This window comes from Taeniopygia guttata, chromosome 23, assembly GCF_048771995.1.
Source record: "Taeniopygia guttata chromosome 23, bTaeGut7.mat, whole genome shotgun sequence".
In the NCBI taxonomy this organism is placed as follows: Eukaryota; Metazoa; Chordata; class Aves; order Passeriformes; family Estrildidae; genus Taeniopygia; species Taeniopygia guttata.
In genome coordinates, this window is record NC_133048.1 from 6,033,733 (window position 1) to 6,059,188 (window position 25,456).

A 25,456-nucleotide genomic window follows, 5' to 3' on the forward strand; every position below is an offset into this window, starting at 1 on the left:
CCATCCCAGCCCCTCCCCACCTCACGAGGAAGAATTCCATCACAATATCCCACCTAATCCTACTCTTTTGCAGTTTGAAGCCATTCCCTGTCCCTCCATCCCTTGCCCAAAGTCTTTCTCCAACTTTCCTGCAGCTCCTTCAGAAGGTCTCAGTGAGGTCAGCCCAAACCTTCTCCTCTCCAGGCTGATCAATCCCAATCCTGCCATCCTTTCCTCATGGCACAGCTGCTCCATCCCTCACCTGGAGCATTTCCTCCTCCTGACTGAAAATCCCCAGAGCTGTCAGCTCCAGAGCTGGCTGAAATCCTAGGACTGATGCTGTGAGAGACAGTGGGACAAATCCATGCTGATTTTGCATGAGAACATTGCCAGATTTTGATATTTTAATTAACATTTTTAATGTTAAAGAGTTAAGAGGAGCCTGGGAGCTTCAGTGAGGACAGGGTCTTCTTTCCCCTCATCAAAGAGCCTTTCTCCCCAGGAGCTCCCAGGCTGCTGAAGAGCTTTTGGAGGAAAGAGAGGGTCTGGATAAGGGAAGAGAAAGTGTGCTTTGAGTTAAAGGTACTTTGCATGGCCCTGCACTCACACAATGCAGATTAAATGGATAAGGGATCCAAGTATGGGCTGCAGGAAAAGGTGAGCAGAACCTAATCCACGTGAGGAGCAGGGCTTTAATCAAGTGACAGCAGTGTAAAACAGTCGTTAAAAAACCAGAAAAAGATGCACTGCTTTGTGACAAAGCCATCATTAAATCTCTCTTTCCCTGCTACCAAATCACCCTGCTGCTCCTCCACAAAAGAAACATCGGATTTCGCCTCATTTGCAGCACCCTCAGCCTTGGTGGCCGGTTGAGGCTGTCGGGTTTTCTGGCAGGAGCTGCATCTCCCTCGTGTGTGCGGAGCTGAACGCTGCACTGCCAGCTCGGTCAAACCCCCCAGCTGTCTGTCCGTCTGTCTGTCCGTCCCCAGCCTCTCCTGTTTGTCTGCTCTGGGCTCTGGAGCCCGCTCTGCGCACAGGGGCTCAGCCGCACAGAGGAGCGCCTGTTCCTGCAGGAAAATTCTTCCACATCCCGGATCGCCACCCGCTCCCCCAAACCTTCCCCTGCTTTCCTGAGCCTCTGGCCGCTGCTGCTGCTCTGAGCAAAGCCCCTGATCCTGCCCTGGGCACAGCGGGGGCCCGGAGGGGACCCGTGTGTCGCTGTCCCCTCCTTGGGCTCTGCAGGAGGGACACAAGGCTGCCACCCCATCCCATCCCTCTGCTTTTCTGTGCCTCTCCGCCGCTGCTCTGAGCCTTCCCCCAAGGCAGGGATCCCAAAGTGATCTCCAGCCCTGCCCTTGGCACAGCGGGGAGCGGGAGGGGACCCGTGTGTCGCTGTCCCCTTTCTCTGGGCTCTGACAGGGGAAGGACACGAGCCTGGAACCCCTTTGCTCTCCTGTGTCTGTCTCCGCTGCTGCTCTGAGCAAAGCCCCGAATCCCAAGGATGCTGTCCTGCCCTTGGCACAGCGCGGGGCAGGAGGGGACCCGTGTGTCGCTGCCGCTGTCCCCTCGCTGTCCCCCCGGCCCTGCTCAGCTCTGCGGGCAGCGGCCGCTGCCGTGCGGCCCCACCCCGGCTGCTCTCAGTGGTGCCACTGTTCCAGCGCCGCGTTCCCCTCCTTCCCCCGCTCCTGCAGAGCTCCCGGTGCCCTCAGCAGCAATGGGGCCATTGTGGGGGCTGGGGGCCCCGGGGGCAGGGCAGGGCTGGGCATCGCCCCCTCCCCACCCTGCAGCAGCATCTCCTCCTGCTCCTTCTTCCTGCCCCTCTCCCCTCGCTGCCCCCCCGGCCCCGCCGTGTCAGGGGCTGGCTCGGAGCCTCCGCAGAAGGGCAGGTTAATACCCGGGGCCAGCGCTCTGCCCCGCACTCCCAGCCCGGCTCGGCCATGGCCAGGATTTGCTGTGCCCTGCTGCTCTCGCTGCTGCTGCTCCTGCACAGCCCGGCCACCTGCGGGGCCCCTCCGCAGCCCCGCGGTGAGTGGGGACCGGGCTGGGGCGCTGGGGGGCCGGGGGTCCCTCTGTGCCTCCGGCCTGGCGCTGGGGACGGGGAAGGGGAGGGGATGCCCAGCAACAGCCGGGCAAGTGCAGGAGCTGTGTCCAGTGTGTCCCCGGGGCAGCGGGACCTAGGGCTGGGATGGCTCCTGTGGGGACAGCCCGGGTGGCCCCGGGTCACCCCGTGGGGCTGGAGGAGGCCCAGATGGGACAAGGGCTCTGCCTTCCCTCCAGAGGGGCTGGAGCAGGACCTGGCCGGGCACCCGGGGCCACCTCCCGAGCAGGAGATCTGGGTCGGGTTGCTGGGAACGGGACTTTTCCTTGGATTTCCTTCGTCTGTTCCTGAGCGAATTCCTGCTCTGCTTGGCTTCCCAGGTGGGCAGTAGGGCAGCCAGGAGCAGGTGAGCTGCCTGCTCTGCAGCTTGCACGGGCTCCAAACCCCAGCCTGGAATGAGTGCAGCAGGGGCTGGACACCCAGGAAAGGATGGACAACCAGGGCAGGGATGGACACCCAGGGCAGAGATGGACACCCAGGGAAGAGATGGACATGCAGGGCAGGGATGGACACCCAGGGAAGGATGGACAACCAAGGAAGAGATGGACACCTGGGGAGGGATGGACACCCAGGATAGGGATGGGCATGCAGGGCAGGGATTGACACCGAGGGAAGAGAGTGACACCCAGGGAAGAGAGTGACACCCAGGGAAAAGATGGACACCCAGAGAAGGATGGACACCCAGGGAATGATGGACACCCAGGACAGGGATGGACACCTGGGGCAGGGATGGACACCCAGAGAAGGATGGACACCCAGGGAAGGATGGACACCCAGGACGGGGATGGACACCTGGGGCAGGGATGGACACCCAGGGCAGGGATGGACACCTGGGGCAGGGATGGACACCCAGGGAAGGGATGGACACCCAGGGCAGGGATGGACACCCAGGGCAGGGATGGACACCTGGGGCAGGGATGGACACCCAGGGAAGGGATGGACATGCAGGGAAGGAATGGACATGCAGGGAAGGGAGGATCTGGTCCTCAGGAGCATCTCTGCTCTTCCCCGGGTTCCAGGCAGCCCAGGGATTTCGGGATTTCCCCAGAAATCACTGCAGGACAGGCAAACTCGGCTGCAAGTCCAGAGTAGTGACACTTGTGGGAATTGAAAATGTTTGGACAGTGTGATGATGATGCCCCGGCCACAGCCATGGGCAGCCTGAGCTGTGCAGGTGTGACAGCGACTGCAGAGGTACCTGGGGCTGAGGGAGGGGGGATTCAGATAAACTGAGCCCTTTCTCCTCGGGAATTCGGGAAAGGAGGGTTCTCTTTGCTGTGTAAAGTTGGGAAACAGAGCAGTGACTGAGCTCAGCCTTGCTGAGAGCAGTCAGCTCTCTAAAATAAACCCTTTTTAGTCCTGGGCTACTGCGCTGTTCTCCCAGGGTTTAATGGATATGGCAAAGATGCCCTGAGAGGAATTTTCTGCTGAAGTCAGCATTAATTCAGCTATTCCTGAGTAATTCCTAGTGTGGATATTTGTAAATATAGAGGAAGATTTTATTTCTGGTTTAATCCCAGTTTTAACTAAACTATGCTGAGTCAAGGTGTCAATCAGAGCAAGTGACTGTCACCTCCTGGAGAGAATGGGCCTGTCCTGCAGACCCTGACTGTGGCTGAAATTCCAAAAAACTCCTACCTGATATCCCCTCTTTACTATTTCCTTCTCTAAAATAAACTCCACTCTCATAAAAAGAGCTTAAAAATGTTATTTAGGGCCAAATCACAGAGCAGAAATAAATAAAATAGATTGACTTAAAAATTTCTATTGGCTCCAGCTGTTCTTAGGGAAATAAAATAACTTTTCCTGCTTAGTTTGTTACTAAACCCAGGGATGATTCATCAGCACAAAGGGGGATTTGTGTTTTATTTCTGGAGGAATTAATTGAGCCTTTTCCTTGACCTTCATTTCTCACTTGTAAACTGGGCATAGGCAACCCCTGGAAGAGGGATTTCCAGTGCTGCAGATGGATCTCCCTGGGAGCTTTCCTCCTCTGCAGTGAATTATGGGGGGAAAATGAAATTCATACATATGGGAAAATGTTAAATTGGATTTTAGTGGGAATTAGAGCTCCTGACAAAATGACCACTGCCTGCTTTGCTCCCACCTTCCCAGACTTTTCTGGAGCAGATGCAGCCTCGATGCCTCTCAGGAAACAAACCTGATTATTTCTTTCATGGATCCATCACTGAGTATTTATTTTTATCTGCCTCAAAGACTGAAAGCCCCATTAGATCTCACACTGAGGACCAGCTGTAATATTTATGCCATCATTTGGTGCAGATTTGTTGGCCCAAAAGCTCACACTTAAAAATCTGTCCACAGAAATCTCCTTTATGACAGGAACTCCCTGGGCCCTGCAAAAATCAAATATTAACAGAGCACTTGACAGAGACAGGCTAAATGAGGAGAAAAAAATTTAAAAGAACAGCATGCCATAGATCTGCTGGGGGAAATGGGGACATTCATTTAGGAAATCATAAAAAACACCAGGCCTTTTTTTTTTATGTCTTGCCACAGCTGAAAATGAAGATGGAAAATGGCATGAAAGAGTGAAATTAAAATAATAATAATAACAATAACAATCATTCAGTTTGTTGCATTGCTGATGCCTCCTGTTTATAGCCTCTCCTTTTCACTGTGGGTATTCATGGGGCTGTAGAGATTAATTATCTATTATTAATTATCAGTTATGGGTTCCATATTTCTCTGCTGTTTCCGCCTGACAGATGTGAACCAGCTCTGTGCTGTTACTGGGGTTTATTATTGGTGCCATCACTGGGGAACAGGGGTCTGGCTCCTGCTGTGCTGGGAATATTAACCCTTAACCTGGGAATGTTGTTCCCAATCCCAGCTGATTTCTGAGTGTTGTGCCTGGTTCTGGGCCCATTCCCATTAACAGATATCTGTGGGGACTGGTTATCCAGCTCTGAGGTGCAGTAATCCCTTTCCAGCCTTTTTTGGAAGCAGAAATGCAGCTCAGGTTTCAGTCCACAGCTTTATCCCTCCTTCCCTTTCTTCCCTTCCCTCCTTCCCTCAGTACAGCCATTCAACTTCCTTCCTTCCTTCCTTCCTTCCTTCCTTCCTTCCTTCCTTCCTTCCTTCCTTCCTTCCTTCCTTCCTTCCTTCCTTCCTTCCTTCCTTCCTTCCTTCCTTCCTTCCTTCCTTCCTTCCTTCCTTCCTTCCTTCCTTCCTTCCTTCCTTCCTTCCTTCCTTCCTTCCTTCCTTCCTTCCTTCCTTCCTTCCTTCCTTCCTTCCTTCCTTCCTTCCTTCCTTCCTTCCTTCCTTCCTTCCTTCCTTCCTTCCTTCCTTCCTTCCTTCCTTCCTTCCTTCCTTCCTTCCTTCCTTCCTTCCTTCCTTCCTTCCTTCCTTCCTTCCTTCCTTCCTCCCTCCCTCCCTCCCTCCCTCCCTCCCTCCCTCCCTCCCTCCCTCCCTCCCTCCCTCCCTCCCTCCCTCCCTCCCTCCCTCCCTCTCTTCCTTCCTTTCTCATTTCACAGCTTTATCCCTCCCTCCTTTCCTCCCTCTGTCTTTCCCTCCTTCCCTTTCTCTGTGCTTTCATTCCACATATTTATCCCTCCCTCCCTCTCTCCGTGCTGCCCTAGGCAGATGAGGTTGCCTGCAGCCCTCAGAGGCAGCCCGGGGTGACATGGGACACCCTGCTCACCACAAGTCCATGTCACTCCCCAGGAACTCTGCTTTCCTAAAGGTGCTTCCCTAGAAAAGCACAAAGAACGTTTTAAATATTCAGCTCAAGCTGTGAAACAGAGAAAGAACTGAAACCTGCAGCTCCTCTCGGCCCGGTGCTGCTTTACCAGCACCGATCTCTCCCTCCCGGGACACTTTGACACTTTTCCTTCTTTCCCTTTGATTTCCGCTCTGTCCCTGCCATCCCCAGGCACCCTGTGCAGGACCAAGCCCACGGACCTGGTGTTCATCATCGACAGCTCGCGCAGCGTGCGGCCGCACGAGTTTGAGAAGATCAAGGTGTTCGTGTCGCGCGTGATCGAGGCGCTGGACGTGGGCCCCAACGCCACCCGCGTGGGCGTCATCAACTACGCCAGCGCCGTGCGCAGCGAGCTGCCCCTGCAGGGCCCCCAGAGCAAGGCGGCCCTGCTGCAGGCCGTGCGCAGGATCCAGCCCCTCTCCACGGGCACCATGACGGGCCTGGCCATCCAGTTCGCCATCAGCCGCGCCTTCAGCGCCGCCGAGGGCGGCAGGGGCAGCGCGCCCAACTTCAAAAAGGTACAAAAGGGTCTGGTTCCTCCAGCTCCTTGCTTGAGACTCATCATGGAGTGGTTGGGAAAAGCAGAAAGATGATGTTTTTCGGGGCTTTGGTTGTGTGTAGACACCTGGGGGTTGATTGTTGCAGGTGGAAAAACTCTGGGAGATGCAAACCAGAGGTTTGGAAACCTCCAGGAAGTTCATGCCTCTCAATCCTTCTTGGAAACCTCTGGGAGGTGCAAACCCCTCGGTTCTTGGAAACCACTGAGAGGTTTAAACCTTTCAATTCTTGAAGATCTCTGGGAGGTTCAAATATCTCCACTCTTCTTGGAAACATCTGGGAGGTTCAAACCTCTCAATTCTTGGAAGCCTCTGGGAAGTTTAAACCTCTCAACTCCTTTTGGAAACCTCTGGGAGGGTCAGACCTCTAAATTCTTGGAAACCTCCAAGAGGTTCAAACCTCTCAACTCTTCTTGGAATCCTCTGGGAAGTTCCAAACTCTCAATTCCTGAAAACTTCTGGGAGCTTCAAATCTCTCAATTCTTGGAAAATCTCTGGGAGGTTCAAACCTCTCAGTTCTTGAAAAAGAAGCTCATCTTTGGGGCTTAGTGAAAGAAAACACAAAACTCATTATAACGTATTCAGTCTTAGTTTTTGTTCTAAATGCAGTCTGACAATTACACGCAGCATTGGCCACCCCTGCAGATTGGAGAGACATTTCCACTGAGCTGTCCATGACAGTGCTGGATCCTCATCCCCGGAATCTCTTCCACACCATTCACCATCCCTCTCCCCGTGCACTCTTTTCCTGCTGCCAGACAGCTCCCCAAGCCTTGCTGTTCTTTGTCACCTCTGGCTGTGTGGAACAAACTATCCTGGATTTCCAGTGTCTCCCTGGCACCTCCTTTCCTGGACAGCTGGAAGAGCTGGGAGCAGTGAGCCTTGGAATGATTTCTCTGAGGCATTAAAAAAAAAGGGGGGGAAAGGAAATCACTCCTTGTTTTCCTTCTTGCCTTCCACTCCAGAGCTGATCCAAGAGGTAGAATCACAGAAGGAGGTTGGGAGGGGTCTCTGGAGCTGACCCTGGGCTCCAGAGGGGCTGCCCAGGACTATGCCCAGGTGGCTTTTCAATGTCTGCAAGGTGGAAAACTCCACAACCCTTTGTGTTCTTGGTTCCTTGGTTATTTTTTCTCTTTTTGCTCTGCCCTGAAGTCCATCCAGCTTCTCCCTTCTGCTCAGGGTGATCCCATCCCCCGCCTTGGGAGGAGGAACAGGTCATACAGGGATTTAGGGAGGTGAAGTTCCAGAAACACCGGACACGGTCCTTTCTCCTTCCCACAGCAGAAATCCAACAAATCCTCATGCAAATCTCGTTGTCAACATCCCAAAACATCACACAGTGCTTTGCTCTTGCTTTGTGCAGCAAACCTCACCCCCAGGCAGGGAAAAGTACAATTTGTTTCTGGAAGAGCTCTGAGAAAAACCTGCTCCCACCTTCCTCAAAACCCACGGGGAGCCCAATTACTTTCACCTTATTTTTTAGGGAAGAACAAATAAATTGGCAAATTGCTGAGCAAATCCAGGGCTTTATGCAGCTTCCTGCCTGATTCTCCTTGGAGCGCTGCTGGAACATCACGTTCCCAGGGCATAGTGAGCCATCGCTCCCTCATTAGCTGTGGGATCGCCGGGAAACACCAGCCCGGGTTGGGAATACCTGGGAATGCCAAGGAATGCTCAGGTATCTGAATTAACCAGGAATAAATTGTACCAGACCACGTGGAATTTCTGTCTGACAGAAGGATGAGGGATCCAGATTGTCAGAAATTCACAGGGAAAGCTGCTGGTTAAATAAGCAAAAGGTTTGACCTTGAAAAACAACATTTCTGAGTTTTCCCAGGGTAAAATTGAGGATCAGGGCGAAATCCAGCTGTTGGAGGCAGCAGAAGGTTCACATTTTCATAATTCCCCTCACAAGGCTGAGCAGTGCCAGCCTCCCCAGGATCCAGAGGCTGCTCCTTCCCTCCAAGCCTTTCCCAAACCAGGCCCACACCAGGACTCAGCTTTTTCACTGATGGAGAATTACAGAGATCCTCAGACTGCAAATAATTTGGAGGCAGGTTTGAAAATAATAATAAGAAGAAAGGGAAATTTTTTCACATTGACTCAGGCTGGATGTAGGGAAAATATCTATGGTAAGAATCCTAGGAACAAAACAGCATTTCCTGATGACTGGGATAATCAAATGTGATATTAACAGATGTTTTTACACTCTTTCTGTCAGGCTGTCACAGAGAGGTCCCCGAGCTTCCTCTCACTGTTACATTCATTTTCCCCATGGGTTCTCTGATTAATTCCCAATCCCAACTCCGTATCCAGAAGTTTTGTTTTTGCCAAGAGCAGAGCAGGAAGCAATGTGAATTTTGAGTCCTTTATGGCAGATTTCCACATAGAGGCATTATGAGGATCTTTACATCACATCCAGGTGTGGACACTGCAGCCCCACCCCATCTGGGATTTATCTGGGCTCAGGATTATCTGGGCTTGGGTTTAGCTGGACTCGGGTTTAGCTGAAGATGGAGAGGAGCTGATAAAACCTGGAGAATTTCTTGACTTAGGAAGAGAATTGCAGGAGGACACACGGCTGCTGACAGGACCTGCTGGCAGGGTTTGGTCTCTGATTTGATAACAACTCTGATCCTTGATCTGATAACGCCTCTGATCCCTGATTTGATAACTCCCCTCGTTCCGTGATTTGATAATGTCTCTGATCCCTGATATGATGACTCCCCTCATTCCCTGATTTGATAACGCTCCTGATCCCTGATCTGATGACTCCCCTCATTCCCTGATTTGATAATGCCTCTGGTCCATATTTGATAACTCCTCTCATTCCCTGATTTGATAACGCCTCTGGTCCTTGATTTGATGACTCCCTCGTTCCCTGATTTGATGACTCCCCTCATTCCCTGATTTGATAACGCCTCTGGTCCCTGGTTTGATAACGCCTCTGATCCCTGATTTGATGACTCCCCTCATTCCCTGATTTGATGACTCCCCTCGTTCTGTGATTTGATAACGCCTCTGATCCCTGATCTGATGACTCCTCTCATTCCCTGATTTGATAACGCCCCTGATCCCTGATCTGATGACTCCTCTCATTCCCTGATTTGCCCTGATTTGATGACTCCCCTCATTCCCTGATTTGATAACGCCCCTGATCCCTGATCTGATGAGTCCCCTCATTCCCTGATTTGATAACGCCTCTGATCCCTGATTTGATAACTCCTCTCATTCCCTGATTTGATAACACCTCTGGTCCCTGATTTGATAATGCCTCTGCTCCCTGATTTGATAACACCCCTGATCCCTGATCTGATGAGTCCCCTCATTCCCTGATTTGATAACGCCTCTGATCCCTGATTTGATAACGCCTCTGGTCCCCGATTTGATGACTCCCTCGTTGCTGCCAGCCGGGCTCTGCGGGCTCTCCTCCTCCCCTGGGCAGCCCGGGCGGCGCTGCTGGTGCTGCTCAGGCGGAGCAGCCCGGCTGCAGCTGCAGCTGGAGCTGGAGCTGGAGCTGGAGCTGGAGCTGGAGCTGAGGCTGGGCCGAGGGCTCTCTCTCCTGGCAAAAGGCTCCACTGCACGGATGGATCCACTCCCACCCCAGGAAAACCGCGGGGCTCCTCGGGCACACCCATTCCCCCCACACCTGCCACAGGTGCTCTTTGCCTTTCTTTTGCCACGCTAGAAGAGCAAGGCCTGAATTTGTTTATTTTTTCCCCCATGGAAGCACCAGTTACGGAATTATGATGTTCCTGGGAATTTTTAATTGTGCATCCTTTAGGAAGTGCAGATAAACAGCTGAAATGAGATTGTAAAGCCCCACATTTTTCCTGTTTCTCCTGTTTTTTCCAGAGGGGAAACTCCTTCCCCATTCTGTATTCCAGCCCAAGCCATTCCTTTGGAGTTGGCAGTGGTGTCACAATAAATCAGTTGTAAGGAAAAGTGGCAGGGGCAGAAGAATTGGCAAAGGGCAAGAATACAGGTCTTGTGACATAGTCTTTTTTCAGAAGAAAAATAAAGAGGAAAAGGGACAAACGAGGAGCAGGACTCTGGGAGGCTTTTAACTGGTTCAGGGCACTGTTTAATCCAAGCTGAAATCCAGTTCTCACTTAAACCAGCTGCCACTTTAATGCTGGGGTTAGCAGGGGTGGGGTTTAATCCCTGCTGTTTATTTTGGAACAGAGAATCACAAATCCTGGCAGGCCCTGACACACAGCATGACCTAGGGCCTCTTCTCCTCTCTCCCCATGGAGATGGTTTCAGTTCCATCCTTCAGCTCCTTCACCTATAAATGGGATGAAGCCTTCATCTCACATTTCCATGGCATTTCCTGAGATGCTGTGAAGCCCCACACTCAGCTGAGCTTGTCCTGAGCATCACTGAAGATCTTTCGTTTGGCTTGAGCTCAAGTTTGTTTAAATTAAAACATACATTTTAATTTAGTTTCCTTAGAGGGGGATGAAGCAGCTGTCCCTTGGTGAAACCATCAGTCCCTGGCAATTTAACTTTTCCAGCTTGGAAAGAAACTAATTCCACCTTAAAAAAACACAGTTGGTGTGATCTCCAAAGAATGGGAAAAACTGGTGGGATTCCCTTTTCCCTTAATTTTAGAAATGCAAACCCTACCCCGGCCAGTTCCAGCAGCATTGTGGGAATATGAATGGGGATAGCAGTGCCCACCCAGCCTGTCCCTCCCCTGCAGGTGGCCATCGTGGTGACCGACGGCCGGCCCCAGGATGGGGTGCAGGACGTGTCCACCCGGGCCAGGGCCGCGGGCATCGAGATCTTCGCCATCGGCGTGGGCAGGGTGGACATGGGCACGCTGAGGCAGATGGCCAGCGAGCCCCTGGACGAACACGTGGACTATGTGGAGAGCTACAGCGTCATCGAGAAGCTGACCCACAAGTTCCAGGAGGCTTTCTGCGGTGAGTCCTGGCGTGCCCAGCCCAGAGCTGCGGGTCTGCCAGCCAGGAGTTGGGAATGGTTTGGGTGGGAAGGATCTTAAAGCTTTGCAGAGAATCCTGGAATGTTATGGGTGGGAAGGGATTGGAAAACTCATCCCATCCCACCCCTGCCCTGGCAGGGACCCCTCCCACTGTCCCAGGAGCTCCCAGCCCCAGTGTCCAGCCTGGCCTTGGGCACTGCCAAGGATCCAGGGGCAGCCACAGCTGCTCTGGCAATTCCAGCCCAGCCCATCCCCACCCTGCCAGGGAACAATGTCCAATTCCCAATCTCCCATCCAGCCCTGCCAATGGCACTGGGAGCCATTCCCTGTGTCCTGTCCCTCCAGACCCTTTTCCAAAGTCCTCCTCCAGCCTTTCCCATGGAAGTTGTACCTGTGACCACCCTTCATCCCTGTGGGAATCAGGGGCTCTTTGAAGTTGCCTTTCCAGAACTGCAGGGTTTTGTCCAGGGAATTTCAGGTTTTGTTTAAAGAAATCTCCAGATTACACCAAGACTGGAAAGTTTGTAAACATGGTCCACTGGAGGTACTGAAAAACAATCTGGAAAAGAGGATTTCAGAACACTTGAAATCACACCCCATTTGGGGCAGTTGAGAGAATTTGTTTTTAATTCCCCCCACCAGCATTGTCTCCAGAATTCCCAGTTCAGCTGGGATGGTCCCAGTTCCTGTCAGAGGCTGAGCTGCCTTTGCCTGATGCTGCTTTCGGGGTTGGGAACCTCGTGGGGCAGGAATCTCTCCTGGATGGAGCAGGATCTAATTCCTCTCTGCATGTCAAAGGAGCCTGAGCATCCTAAAACACCATCCTAAAAACACCATCCTACAAACACCACCCTATAAACACCATCCTATAAAAACAGCATCCTCCAAACAGCACCCTACAAACACCATTCTACAAACAACATCCTACAAAACCACCATGCTCCAAACCCAATCCTCCAATCCCCATCCTACAAAAACAGTGTCCTACAAAACAGCATCCTACAAATGCAGCTTTGCTCCTACAGGAGCTGCTGAAGGACTGGATGTGTTTTATTGCTTCCAAATGTGCCCCAAGGCAGCAGGAATTGGCCATAAATCCCCTTTTTCTGTCAGCAAGAGAGGCCCAGGGGCTTCTCCCTGCCATTCCCTGGAAGCCAAAGCGTGTGGTAGCACTTCCTGAAAGGTGTGATCCACCTGGAACTCCAAACAGACACAGCTGGACCTGAAGAACTCCAGTTTCTGAGAGGTGTAAAATCTCCTGGTGCAGCTCCCAGGCTGAAAGTGATGAAGGAGAGCAGCTTTTTGTCATGGAAGATTGGCTCCTCTGTGGAAAGGAGGGAAATTTCGGATACAGAGTGAGCCGTGGATTATCCTCAGGTGATAACACAGAATGAGTCAGGTGTTATCAGGTGTCACTGCAGCAGCAGTTCCCGGGAGAGGGAACAAACACTTCAGCCAAAAGGAGGGAGAGAGACAGAATTTGAGGAGTGGAATCCAGGCCATGAATATTCGCAGAGTTTGAATTGGCTGCCCTGGAATCAGGAGGCAGCAGTGGTGCCAAGGTCTCACCCTGTGGTTTGAAGCTGTGGGGGAAAATCCTTTCTGTGCCTCCCTGTGCAGATGGCAAAGCTCTTCCCATGGAAAGCTGGGGAGATGAGGGAAGCACTCAGGATTGCTGCAGGGAGCAGAGGACAGCCCTGGGGGAATGCCCAAGTCTCTGTTATCATGTTCTTTATGTGCAGCTGCCCTAAACCACCCCAGAGATGAACCCAAACCCCCTGCTCAGGCACAGCACAGGATTTGTGGGATTGGCAGCAGGGATTGTGCTTCCCACAGCGCTCAGCAAACTCATGGGGAAACAGGAAACCCTTGGTGCTCCAGCCAGGGGTGAGATTAACCAGAGCTGAACTACAGGCAGCTCCAGGGGCAGGAACATTCCCAAGGATCTGGGCTGGAAGAACCTACCAGTGCTGGCACAGCCACGGGAAGTGGAAAGGCCAAAAAACCGTAAAAAATATGAGTAGAGCAGAACACAAATGGCTCAAAATAACAAACTTAACTCGGAAAGACTCTGCTCCACCTCCCATCCGTTTGCTCCAGCCCAGTGCCTGGATTTCTGCACATTTTTTCCTGGCATTTGTAACTGAATTTGCCTCCCCAGCCCTGTTTCCTCTGGAGTTTGTTTACTGCTCTCACTGCCGTGGCTGTGACAGCGCTGTCACCCCCCAGCGCTGCTGGCTCCTGCTGCTGCCACTCAGCTGCTCTTTGCTCAGCATCCCAGGAGCCACAGCTAGGGCAGGAGGGCAGCAGGAATGTTTGGAGATCAGGGATCTGAGAGCTGCACAGGCAGGGAATTCACACATGAGTGATGTCCAGGAAGGGCAGCTGAGCTCCCTGCTCAGAACTGTACTGCAGAGCTGCAAAAATGGGGTACTGACCAGCCCGGGGGGCAGCTGGGACCCACACCTCACCCAGGAGATTTTCAGAGTGAGGTGTGCTGTGATTTGTCCCACACCCAGAGGGGTTTGCCCTCAGCATGGGGAGGATTTCCAGTCCTTGCTGTGCTGTGGAGCAGGGAGACTTGTGCGAATTTCTTACTTGTCTTTATGCCTGTCTTGGTTTGAACAGACAGGTGTCTGCTGAGGAAGGCAAGAGCCTCCCCAGAAATGGAAAATGTAAAGCCCCTCCCTCTGAATTATTGTAATTTTGAAATTAAGGGGCTCTCAGGCAAAGATATGGGAATTGCAATAACAGTTCTTTACCAGGAAGATTAAAAATACCAATGCAATAGGGCAACCAAAGCAGTGGCAGAGTCAGAGCAGCCCTGGCAGCCTGTGGGGCAGGGAGGTGGCAGCAGCCCCATCCCAGGGTGGCTCAGCCCTCCTGCAGTGCCAGCTGTGCTTCTGCTGGAGCAGGATCCTGCACAAGGGGGGAGTTTTCCTCTGGAGCTCCAGGGCTGGGGGAGATGGGCCTGGGCTCCTCTGGGAATGCAGTGGGAAGAAAGCTGCTCCTCTGGGAATGCAGTGGGGAAGAAAGCTGCTCCTCTGGGAATGCAGGGGGAAGAAAGCTGCTCCTCTGGGAATGCAGGGGGCAAAGGCTGCTGTGCTGTTCCCAGGTCAGATTGTATCCAGGTAGGAATGCTCGGCTCCTCCCCTGGGCGCAGCATCTCCCCATGGATGATGGAATTTTCTCAGCCATGCAGGGACACTCAGTGGCCATGAACAGCAGAGATCTCCTGGATGGAGGATTGGCTGTGGGAGAGATAAAGAAAAGTGCCCAAAGAGCAGCAGAGCCCTGCCCCAGCTCTGACAGGTGGGACAGAACACACAGCCCCATTTCCAACCTGAGACATTTCCTCAGCCACTGTCCAGGATCAATGAGCTATGTCCCACTACAAAGCAGAATTAATTTTGGGGTCAATGTGAGGCTGTGCAGAGCTGGGTGTGGGCAGGGAGGCCTTGGGCTGGCCCTGCTTGAAGCCACCCCCTCCTCTCCTTGCAGTGGTGTCCGACCTGTGTGCCACGGGGGACCATGACTGCGAGCAGGTGTGTGTCAGCACCCCGGGGGCCTACAGGTGTGCCTGCAGGGACGGCTTCAGCCTCAACAACGATGGCAAGACCTGCACCGGTAAGTGAGGTGTCCCTGAGGGGATGGTGCTGACAGCACTGGGATGTTCTGCTTGGGGAAGGCAGAAAGGGAAGCCCCGCTCTTACCAGCCAGAATCACTTTCAAAATATTGCTGTAATTTCCGGTTGGGTTTTCATTGATTACCCCATTCCCACAGCAACAAATGGCATTAGGGTTCTATTTTCCTACATCATTTATTGAGGCCTTTGCTGCTGTTTGCTTCTCCCCTCTTCTCGTGTTTTTCCTCAGCTTGCAATGGTGGCTTGGGGTCTGCTCTGGATCTTGTATTCCTCATCGATGGCTCCAAGAGTGTGAGGCCTGAGAACTTCGAGCTGGTGAAGAAATTCATCAACCAAATCGTGGATTCGCTGGAGGTGTCGGACAAGCAGGCCCAGGTCGGGCTGGTGCAGTACTCCAGCTCTGTCCGGCAGGAGTTCCCCCTGGGGCAGTTCAAGAGCAAGAAGGACATCAAAGCAGCAGTGAAGAAAATGTCCTACATGGAGAAGGGGACCATGACAGGCCAGGCTCTGAAGTACCTCGTTGACAGCTCCTTCTCCGCCATCAACGGAGCCCGGCCGGGGGTCCCCAAGGTGGGGATTGTCTTCACTGATGGACGCTCACAGGATTATATCTCAGATGCTGCCAAGAAAGCCAAGGACTCAGGTAGGGCTCCTGAATCCCCAGGGGCTTCTTTCTCCCTTGGCCCAGGCAGGACCTCTTCCCTGGATCTGTCTCTTAGGATATAAACAGGTCATAATGAGTAATTCTGGGGAGATATTCCCTGACTATCCTCGCTCAGAGAGAGCTTGGAACTCCTCAGTCTGGGTGTCAGGTGCACCTTGGTGTGCCAGGAACTGCTTTTGGTCCATTCTGTGTCTTTGGAGGAGTCTGCTGGCCAGGATAGAGTTCCATGCCTTTGGAATGGGATGGGCAGGGTGGAGTTCCATTTTCTGGAGTGGGATGGACAGGGTGGAGTTTTCCCCCCTGGAAGGGGATGGACAGGGTGACATTTTTCCCTGTGGAATGGGATGGGCAGGGTGGAATTTTACCCTGTGGAATGGGATGGACAGGATGGAGTTTTACCCTGTGGAATGGGATGCACCCAAGTCTAATTGCTCCACACAAATGTGGAAGGAAGCTGCAGGGGGAATTTGGAATTAGGAGGTTCCAGCACCTTTAGTGTTGGACAGGGCTTGGAGCAACCTGGGTGGTGGAAGATGGTGGAACAAGAAGAGCTTTAAGGTCTCTCCTAACCCCAGCCAGTCTGGGATTTGTCGGGGTTGGTCAGGAAGCCCAGCCCAGCAGCAGAGGCACACGGGGGCAAAGACAACCAACCCCAGGATTTGCAGGGCCAAGCGTGGCTTGGCTGCATCAGCCTCAAGGCCTGGAAAAGGCAAAGAAAAAGCAATAAAACAATAAACAAAGCACAGACATGGGTTAAGGAGGAACCCCAGGCACATTAGTAAGGAACTTTTCTCAGCTGCTGTTGTATGAAAAGCGCTCAGTGGCCACACACTGATGAATTCCTGTGTCTGAGCCCCATGAAATATTAATGCCTTGAGAGCTGCCCCTTTGCTGACCCGCTGAGCATGTTCCCAGTCTCTGACACCCCTGTGTTAAATAGATCCAGCCCTGGGAATTCATTCAGGAATTGCTGAATCCTTCCCTTCCTTTTAACTTCACTCTCCACCACTAGATGGGACTCGGGGCCAGCACATAACCAGAAAGGTCAGGGAGCTGGTGAAAAACCAATGTTTACAAAGCACTCTGACATCTTACAGGGCTGTTCAGCTCTTACAAAACAAAAGGTTCTTATAAAGTGTATTTATAGAATTTATTCCTCCCTGGTGATAAAACTTTGTGCCTTGTCTCTCCCTCCTCTCTTGTCCCTGCGAGGAAATCTCTTATCTCTTCATGAGTTATTGCTGTGGGATAAACAAGTGCTTAAAATGAGACTGCAGAGTTGTTCAGTGATCTGAGCCTTGGAAAAACAGCACATATTTGATATATCCAGAGAAAGGCAAAAATGGGAGCAGGGAAACGTTTCCATGAGCATGGACAGTAGACACAAAGTAGAAACAAATATTTTTAATCAGGGCTAATTAATACCACCCAAAATGGGAAAATTGCATTTCAGTTCAACAGAAACAGGTTTAAGCAGATCAATCTCCTGACAGAGCAGGACGATCCCTGGGCAAGTTCTGAACTCCCAGGGGAGCTGCAATTTTAGACAGAGACTCAGCTCAGTTCTGCTGACCTCAGGTCTTCACTGCAGGGGGACTTTGCTACTCAGGGCTCGTTAACAGGGGTTGATTAACAGTGGCTGAGCCTGTTCTGGAAACTCCCACTGTTTTCTTTCACTACATTATCACTCCCAGATCAGTGGGATGTTGTTTCCACCACATGTCCTTTCTTGCATCTCCAAAACCTCGTTCTTGTGGCCACATGGTCTGATAAATTTTAATAAAATCTCTGCTTGTAAAATTATTTTCACCCTATTTGACCTGGCTGAAAGGAGTCTGGAATAGAGGGGGTGAAGGGTAATTCTCAGCTAGGATATGGAGCTGTGTGGGGCCTGGAGGTGCAGGGGGTGGATGAGGATGTCCAGCCTGGCAGGGGTGGCACCATGCCAGCTCCGTGCTGCTGACAGGATCCCATTCCCGGCAGGATTTCGGATGTTTGCCGTGGGAGTGGGCAACGCCGTGGAGGACGAGCTGAGGGAGATCGCCTCAGAACCCGTGGCTGAGCATTATTTCTACACTGCTGACTTCAGGACCATCAGCAAGATCGGGAAGAAGCTGCAGATGAAGATCTGTGTTGGTGAGAGGGGACTGGGGCTCAGTCACAGAATCTGAACAGCTGAGGAACAGCTGAGGGAGCTGGGGGTGCTCAGCCTGGAGAAAAGGAGACTCAGGGCTGACCTCAGCACTCCCCACAGCTCCTGGGAGGTGCCTGTGGCCAGCTGGGGCTGGGCTCTTTCTCCAGGAGCTGACAGAACCAGAGGTCACAGCCTCAGCTGCCCCAGGGAAATCCAGGTTGGGTGTCAGGAGAAAGTTTTTCATGGCAAGAGTGACAAAGTTCTGGAATGGCTGCCCGGGGAGGTGGTGGAGTCCCCATCCCTGGGTGTGTTTAAAACAAGCCTGGATGTGGCACTGGGTGCCAGGGTTGAGTTGAGGGGTTGGGGCTGGGTTGGATTCGATGGTCTGGAAGGTCTCTTCCAACCCAGTGACTCTGTGAATTCTGAAGGGTGGAGCAGAGGGGTGAAAATGCCCCTCCAGAAACTGCCAGGTGAAGATCTGCGTTGGTGAGAGGGGATTGGGATGGAGGGGTTTTGCCCCAGTGTTTGAAGACTGGAGTGGAGAGATGAAAATGCCCTTGGAGAAGCTGCAGATCATCAGTCTGTGTTGGTGAGAGGGGATTGGAAGGGAGAAGAGGGATGGAAATGCCCGTGGAGAAACTGTAGATGGAGGTCTGTGCTGGTGAGAGGGGGACTGGGGATGGAGGGATTCAATCAAGGCTGGAGAGAAGGGATGGAAATGCCCTTGGAGAAGCTGCAGATCCTCGATCTGTGTTAGTGAGAGGACTGGTGTGAGAAATGCTACTCACTTCCAAGAATTTAAAAGGTTTATTAAAACCTTATCAAAAATACAACAGAAGACTGATTAAAGAAAATATCACAGCACCAGGAGCAGAGGATTTCCCCACCATGTGCTCACCACACAGTGGAGATTTCACCTTTTAACCCTTCGGCCCCTCCCAAAGTTCTGTCCATCGACTCCTCCTTCGCTGTCCAGGGCTGGGATCACTTCTGCCATCCTGACTGGGGGTCAGCTGCTGCCATGGTAACGAGCCCCCCCTCCCAAATGTCCCAGCTTCCCCGGCCATCCCGTGAGAACAATGCAAAAAGGGGGAGGAAATAATTATCAATCTATAAAACTTCTCATAACATATACATAAAATTTGCCTGTTAATTGTGAGAGTCAACCATTTCATTACTCATTTGTCACAGCTGGGATGGAGGGCTTCAGCCAGTGTTTGAGGCTGGACTGGAGGGGTGAAAACAGCCCTGGAGAAGCTGCAGCTGAAGATCTGTGCTGGTGGGAGGGGAATTGAGGATGGAGGGGTTCAGTGATGTCAGAATCTGTGGTATTGATAGTTCCAAGATTGTGGAAAGTCTCTGAGCCCCGCAGCCAAAGAAGTCGTAATTCATCTGTGCTGGTTTCAAGGTTGTTTATTCTGTTTATCTCTAACATGTTCTGCTGCCCTGCCGCAGCTCTGTCCTGCAGGGCAGCGTGTGGGGCTCTGCCCTCAGTGGGATGGTACAAACATTAAATACCAGAAACTACCTGTGCTATATTTACAATAACGTGCCAATATCTGACACCTACGTTGGACAGTGTGTCCCCAGCCTAAACCAACAGAAAAATGCCAACGCTACAGTGAAACATGGAGGGCATGAAGAAGGAGAAAAAGGACAAGACACACCCAATTTCCTCCATCTTATCCCCTTTGGACCCGTAATCTAGAATCCTAAAATTTTACTTTTGCACCCATGCCACACTTAATTATTACTTATATCAAACACTCAGAGCTGGTAATTCATCCTGTAAGATTGAAAACTCTTTTCCATGGACAGGTATCAGAGACAGTGTCTCTGGGGGCTCTGTCCAGGGGGGTTCCTGACCCCCTGCCAGGGTCCCAGACCTGCCAGGGCAGCCAGAGAGTTGCCCTGGACTCCCACACAGTGACAGCATTTGCAGTCTGGAGTAGAAGGATCAAAATGCCCTTTTAGGTGAATGTGATAAAAATCTCCCAGTTCTCAGTGTGTGGAGCTGGCAGAACACATGGGACCATTAGGCGACATTGATATTTTGGGTGGTTACCTAAGGCAAAGCAACCCCCACACCTCAGCCTTGTCCCCCTCTCCCAAATCCCCTTCTCCTTCCTTTCCCCTCCTCCTTTCTGCCCTTCTTTTTCTTCAGAAAGGATGAATTTGTCTCCAGGTTCCTAAAGATGGAATTTCCTTTCCTCCTGAAAAAGTTGGAGAGGGGTAATCCCCGTGTCTGCAGAGCAAGGATTGCAAGGCAGAGACTCTTTGAAAAGTCTCATTAAAAAATTAGGATCAATCCAAGAACAAGAGGATGGGATCTATATGAAATCCCCAACAAATTGTACTTTAAAATCATTCAAATACATTTAAGCTTCAGCCTTCCAAAAAAAACCAAAAAAAAATTAAATGTCATAAAAACTGTCTTTTTTAAAATATCAATTTGGGTAAACATGTTTACATTTGAGTATTAAAAATAAAAGGAAGGTAAGGAGGTATTTGCATTTTTTTTTTTCATTCCCAGTGCCAGCTTGTATTTCTCAACAGCTGCCTTGAAATCTTCTGTTAATCGACAGCTTTAGGTTACACCTGGCTGGTTTAAACCTGTTGTGTTTTGGTGCAAGTGATTAATGTCCTTTAAAAATTCTGTCTTTTATTTACTCCTTCTTTTTTCAGCTCAGAGTGGCCTTGTAACCCCTCCCTTTCTTTCCCAGTCATCTTTTTTCTCCTGTTCCAGTCTAAGTTAATTTTCCTTGAAGAACAGATGTAAATTAGTGACATAAATTAGCAAAGTGATTAACTCTCATGGACTGGAGTCCCCTCAAGGACTGGAGTTACTGAAGCAAAGCTCAAACCAGTCTTGATAGCAGCAGTTCCTCCAATTTCTATTGGATCTTGTTGGGGAGACAGAGGTTGGCTTTATTCAAAATTCAGACTCTAATTTTAGGGCAAACTTGAAGCATCAGGAGCAGAGCTTAGTGGGTTTCCAGAGAGTTGGGAACCCAGGAAAGACTTCTTATGGCTGAAATAACAGAAAAATGTGACATTCTCTGTTCATCTGAGCTTAAAGCCAGAAGAGATCAATCAGATAATTAGAAATAATTATATTTTGATTTCCTTCCTATTTCTGACATAGAAGAAAAGAATTTTTCTGTTTCAGTGGGCTCAGGGATTTTGATTAAGTCAATTTTTGGTGCCGCTCATCCTTTTGCTGTTGTGACCCACAGAGGAAGATCCATGTGAGTGCAAATCCATCATGAAGTTCCAGACCAAAGTAGAAGACCTCATTAATTCCTTGCAGCAGAAACATATCCTTTGGAAGTTTGGATCCAGAGGGACCATGGGGAAGGTCTGCTCCTGGGGAAGGAGGTGGGATGGGTCAGGAAGGTGGGAATGAGGCACCTGAGGGAGTCTGGGCTGGTGACAAGGTGGGGGTTGGTCAAAAGTTGGACTTGATGACTCTGGAGGGCTTTTCCAAGCTCTGGGATTCTGGGATCGTGGGGAGATGGGGCCGCAGGTCCTTAGGCAGCTGGAATGGGAGACAGGGAACTCCTTCAGAGCAAACATCCATCACTGCCCGAATTCCGTCATGGACTGCAGGGACAGAAGGACATCAGAGCACCTCAGACTGTAGGTGGGTGGTGTGGATAATCCAGATGGACACATCCACCCATCCCAGGTTCTCCCAGCCGGCCGAAACTCAGTGCCAGGAGATAAATCCTGGTGGAACTGTTCCCTGGAAGCATCTCCAGCCAGGTGAGTTGGATCCCATCAGAACCCACCTGGTGGGACTGAGTTCTCCTGTGCTGGGCCTTTCATTAAGTGGCAGAAAGAGAGAAAAATCCACCAAAAAACTGAGTAGGAAAAAAACTTCTTCTGAAAAAAGAAATTCATGGAGCCTCGGGGTGGCTCACAGGGGCAGGGGAGATGTCTCACCATTGAGGATCAGGAGAGGATCTAATTTTAAAAGCAACATTCTGATTTCTTCACACATTTCTGGGCCCTGCTGTGGTACAGTTCTGTTCCTTCTCCCGGAGCCAAGCTGGGTGAGATCTGTGACCTGTGTGGTGCAGAGGTCACGGGAAGTCACAGCTCCCACCCCGTGGGCGGCCTCTCCCAGGCACACCATCAACAGCAGTTAGTGAGAAGAGCAGAAAATTCCTCTGGAACTCCAAGAAAAGCTCTTGCTGCTCTCCTCAGGGTCAGAGACTCTGTCAGCCCCTCCTTTTCCTCCTCCTCTGGGAGTGAGCCTGTGGCAGTGGGAGGATGTGTGAGCACAGACAGCTCCTTCCTGCGGTGACCTCCATCGGCCGAGCAGCTCTGGGAATGCCAGAGGGGATGGGCACAGATCCCCCTGCTCCTGCTCCCATCCTTACCTGGGATCAGGGAATTATTGAGTGGTTTGGGTGGGAGGGGCCTTAAAATTCCTCCCATCCCACCCTGCCATGGCAGGGACACCTCCCACTGCCCCAGGTGTCCAACCTGGCCTTTGGCACTGCCAGGGATCCAGGGGCAGCCACAGCTGCTCTGGCAATTCCAGCCCAGCCCCTCCCCACCCTCCCAGGGAACAATTCCTTCCCAAAGTCTCTCCTCCTTTAGTTAAAAACCTTGGCCCATCACTCTGTGCCCACACAAAAAAGTCCCAACATTCCCAGAAAAATTGCCATTTTTCCTCCTTAACTCCTCCTCACTGGAAGCTGTGGCCAAAAGAATCGAAGCCCTGGAGAACAAGATCATCTAAAACCCCACCTCAGCAGTTTTTCACCTCCTTCCAAAGTAACAGAACCAGAACTGCTCCATTTTTCAGGGAGAGCAGCTCAGCCCCAGGGCTCTGGGCAGATTTTATTAAGGTCTAGGCTACCTGCATTTGTTTAAAAGGAAGAATTATTACAGTAGAGCAGACTTTGTATAGAGGGCAGAGCACAGGGTGTGACTGAGAGTTAGACCAGGCTCAAGTTTGCTGCATCCTATAGAGTGCATATATTCAAAAAAAAAAAAAAAAAAACCCCAAAAAAAACCTTGAAAGATTTTTTTATTTAAAGCTTAATATATATACGTGTTACTGAGTACTTGATGATGAGTTCTGTGAATCCTCTGCTGCAGCTTTTGTTTCTATGCATGAGATAATTTAATTTAAAATCGGAGTGGCTTAGAATCACCCTCAGCTGCTGGGTGCAAAGGCCAAAGCTGAGCTCCCGGCTGCTGTCAGCAATTAGGTGAGGTTTAGAGGTTTAGTTCTGATCCTGAGCGTGCTCTGCAGGCTGGGCCAGGCTGCTCCTGCTTGGGTTCATCCCGAGCTGTGGAACTAGAACAGGAACAGCTTTCCCAGAGGAAATGGTGCCAGTGTCCCAGCGCTGGGCTGAGCTGCTCTGGGTGACGTGCAGGAGACTCTGAGTGCCACCAGCCAGGAGACATCCCCTGCTCTGGGTGACCCTGCCGTTGTGCCAGGTCTGTGGCCCTGAGTGCCACCAGCCAGGAGATGTGCTCTTTCCTGGGTGATCCTGACAAGGTTCAGGACCCTCTGTGGCTCTGCACCAGCCAGATGTGCCCTGCTGTGTCCCCACACCCTCAGCTGGAGCTCCAAATCCATCCCCCACCCCGGGAATGCTGCTGGAGCTGCCCTGGGATCAGAGCCTCCATCCCTGTGCCCGCCCAGGCTCACCCCACTCCTGGGAGCAGCTTCCAGGCTCACCACAGACCCTGCAGACTCTGCTCCCGGATTCCCTGGGAATGTGGGGTGGGTGCACCTCAGGCTGCCTGTCCCTGCAGCTGTACCTGGCCATGGATCCCCACAGCACCTCTGAGTGCCTGGGGATGTTTATGGGGTTTATGGGTTTCTTTATGGGGTTTTATTTTTTTGTATCAAAATATTTATACTTGTGACTACATGAGAAAAGCTTCTTGGGGTGACTTGGCCTGTTCAGAAGTGTCACCAGAGCAGATGTGTTTTGGTTTTGGGGGAATATTAAAATTTTGCTGGAAATCTGGGAAGCCAAGCGTCATCCTTTGTGTGAGTGCTGAGGAGGTTGCCTGACAACAGCACCTCTCCAAAGGCTCCTTAGTGGGAGGAAATCACCTCATGTCACATCCTCTTATCTCTGTGAAAGGGAAGAAATGGGTCCAGAGAGAAAGGCAGAGCCTTCTCTCCAAACAGGGCCTCTTTTACAATAAAAATAATTTCTTTCACTCCTGGAGATATGGGGATGAGTTGAGCCCTGAATCAAGGGCTGCAGGCAGCTCTTGATGACCAAACCTCATCCTCACAGGCAAATCCTGAATATCCCAGATCCAGGGTAACCCCTCCAGCTCCCGAACTTTCTGGGATGAGTTCCTGTCTATTTTTCCACACAAGTTGCAGATGTTTCATATTTGTGTCTCGACAGGAGCAGATCCTGTTACAATCATTTGTGGGATTATTCCAAGTGCACCTTTGAGAGCCCCTGAGCCACTTCTCTTTATAAATTAGAACAAATTCAGCTGTGCAGGTGCCTCCTGAACCCCTCTCCAAGGGAAGCAAGTCACCCCTGCTGCCACCCAAGGAATCCTTTATCTCATGTGGAATCACTTTCCAAATACATTTAAAATGTGAGCAGAAAAACCCCTGCAGGAAAGTAGAAGTTGTTTCTGCATGTTCTGGCTCTCAGCTTTTTTCCTACCCTTCACTCTGTTTTTCGCCTCTTCCATTTTCCCCTCTCTTCAATCAGCTGATCAGAATTCATCCCCATCTGATAAGGATAATCATTGATTAATTTTATTTTATTTCCAGCTATAATCCCTTTGCCCATCATGAAATAAGCTCTCGTGGGTAATTTCTTTATGTGCTTATTTATTTATTCTTTAAATGCCTTAAAAGTAAAAATGTAATGGCCTCAGGATCTGGAAGACGGGTTTGATTTTAGTTCCTGCCGTGGCACCATGGAAGTGCTCACATTAGAGGGTTTCACTGTTGCCATCCTGCAGTTGAAGCTGTTTCCCTGGTTTTTCAGGAAATGGGAAGAATTCCTGGCTGGATTGTTGCCTCCAGCACTCAGCCCACTTTGAACCCAACAACTTCCATGAAACTCGTTTTTTGGGGAAAGAAAACAATTCCAGCCCTTTCTGGGGAGGCTGAGCCAGGCAGAGCCATTCCTGGGGCAGGGATTCCAATCCCAGTCCTCGGGATGGGAAGGGCTGATCCAAACATTGTTCCTTCACGGCACCTCCAGGCAGGGCCTGGGGGATTGGATCCTCCCTCAGTCCTGGAGTTCCTTGTTTCAGGAGTGCAGACACAGCAGATCTTCTTCCCTGTGTTTTTTTTTACAGAGAGAAGTCCATTATATCCATGTTTTGCTCTGCATTTTAGCCAGAGTTTCACTGCCCATCCATCCCCTCCATCAATCAAGGAGCAATCCCCAGATTTCTCTGGTTATTACTCATTAAAACTGCAATCCCAGCTAAACTCTGGATCACCCCTCACCCAGGAAAATCCCCCTCAAGGAGCCCAACTTCAGAATTGGCCATAAAAAGAAAAACAAAAGGATTTTTTCCTGCCAGTGCTCCAAGGCCAAGATCCATTGTCAGGCCCAGAATAGTTTCTGTGAGGAGTATTCGGGGCTGTGGTTCAGATAAAGCAGAACTAAACTAATTAACAATCCTTCTTCCTCCCTTCTCCCTTCCCCTTAAAACAACAAAAGCCAGCCCCGAAGTCAATTAGTCC

General features: G+C 51.1%; 1 protein-coding gene across 1 annotated transcript; it reads left to right on the forward strand.

The window, feature by feature from the left end:
* Positions 1 to 1,670: 1,670 nt before the first annotated feature.
* MATN1 (matrilin 1) lies at positions 1,671 to 23,751 on the forward strand. Its single transcript, XM_072917991.1, has 7 exons — positions 1,671 to 2,004; positions 5,973 to 6,319; positions 11,064 to 11,286; positions 14,808 to 14,933; positions 15,183 to 15,596; positions 17,601 to 17,753; positions 20,988 to 23,751. The coding sequence occupies exons 1-7, from the start codon at positions 1,917 to 1,919 to the stop codon at positions 21,155 to 21,157; spliced, it is 1,521 nt and encodes a 506-aa protein (XP_072774092.1). The 5' UTR covers positions 1,671 to 1,916; the 3' UTR covers positions 21,158 to 23,751.
* The last annotated feature ends 1,705 nt before the right edge of the window (positions 23,752 to 25,456 follow it).

Bases quoted from the DNA above. Each gene is read 5' to 3' on its own strand.
- MATN1 (XM_072917991.1), top strand. From the start codon at position 1,917: ATGGCCAGGATTTGCTGTGCCCTGCTGCTCTCGCTGCTGCTGCTCCTG. The intron at 15,597-17,600 runs GTAGGGCTCCTG...CATTCCCGGCAG, and splicing joins CAAGAAAGCCAAGGACTCAG to GATTTCGGATGTTTGCCGTG. The intron at 17,754-20,987 runs GTGAGAGGGGAC...TGTGACCCACAG, and splicing joins GCAGATGAAGATCTGTGTTG to AGGAAGATCCATGTGAGTGC.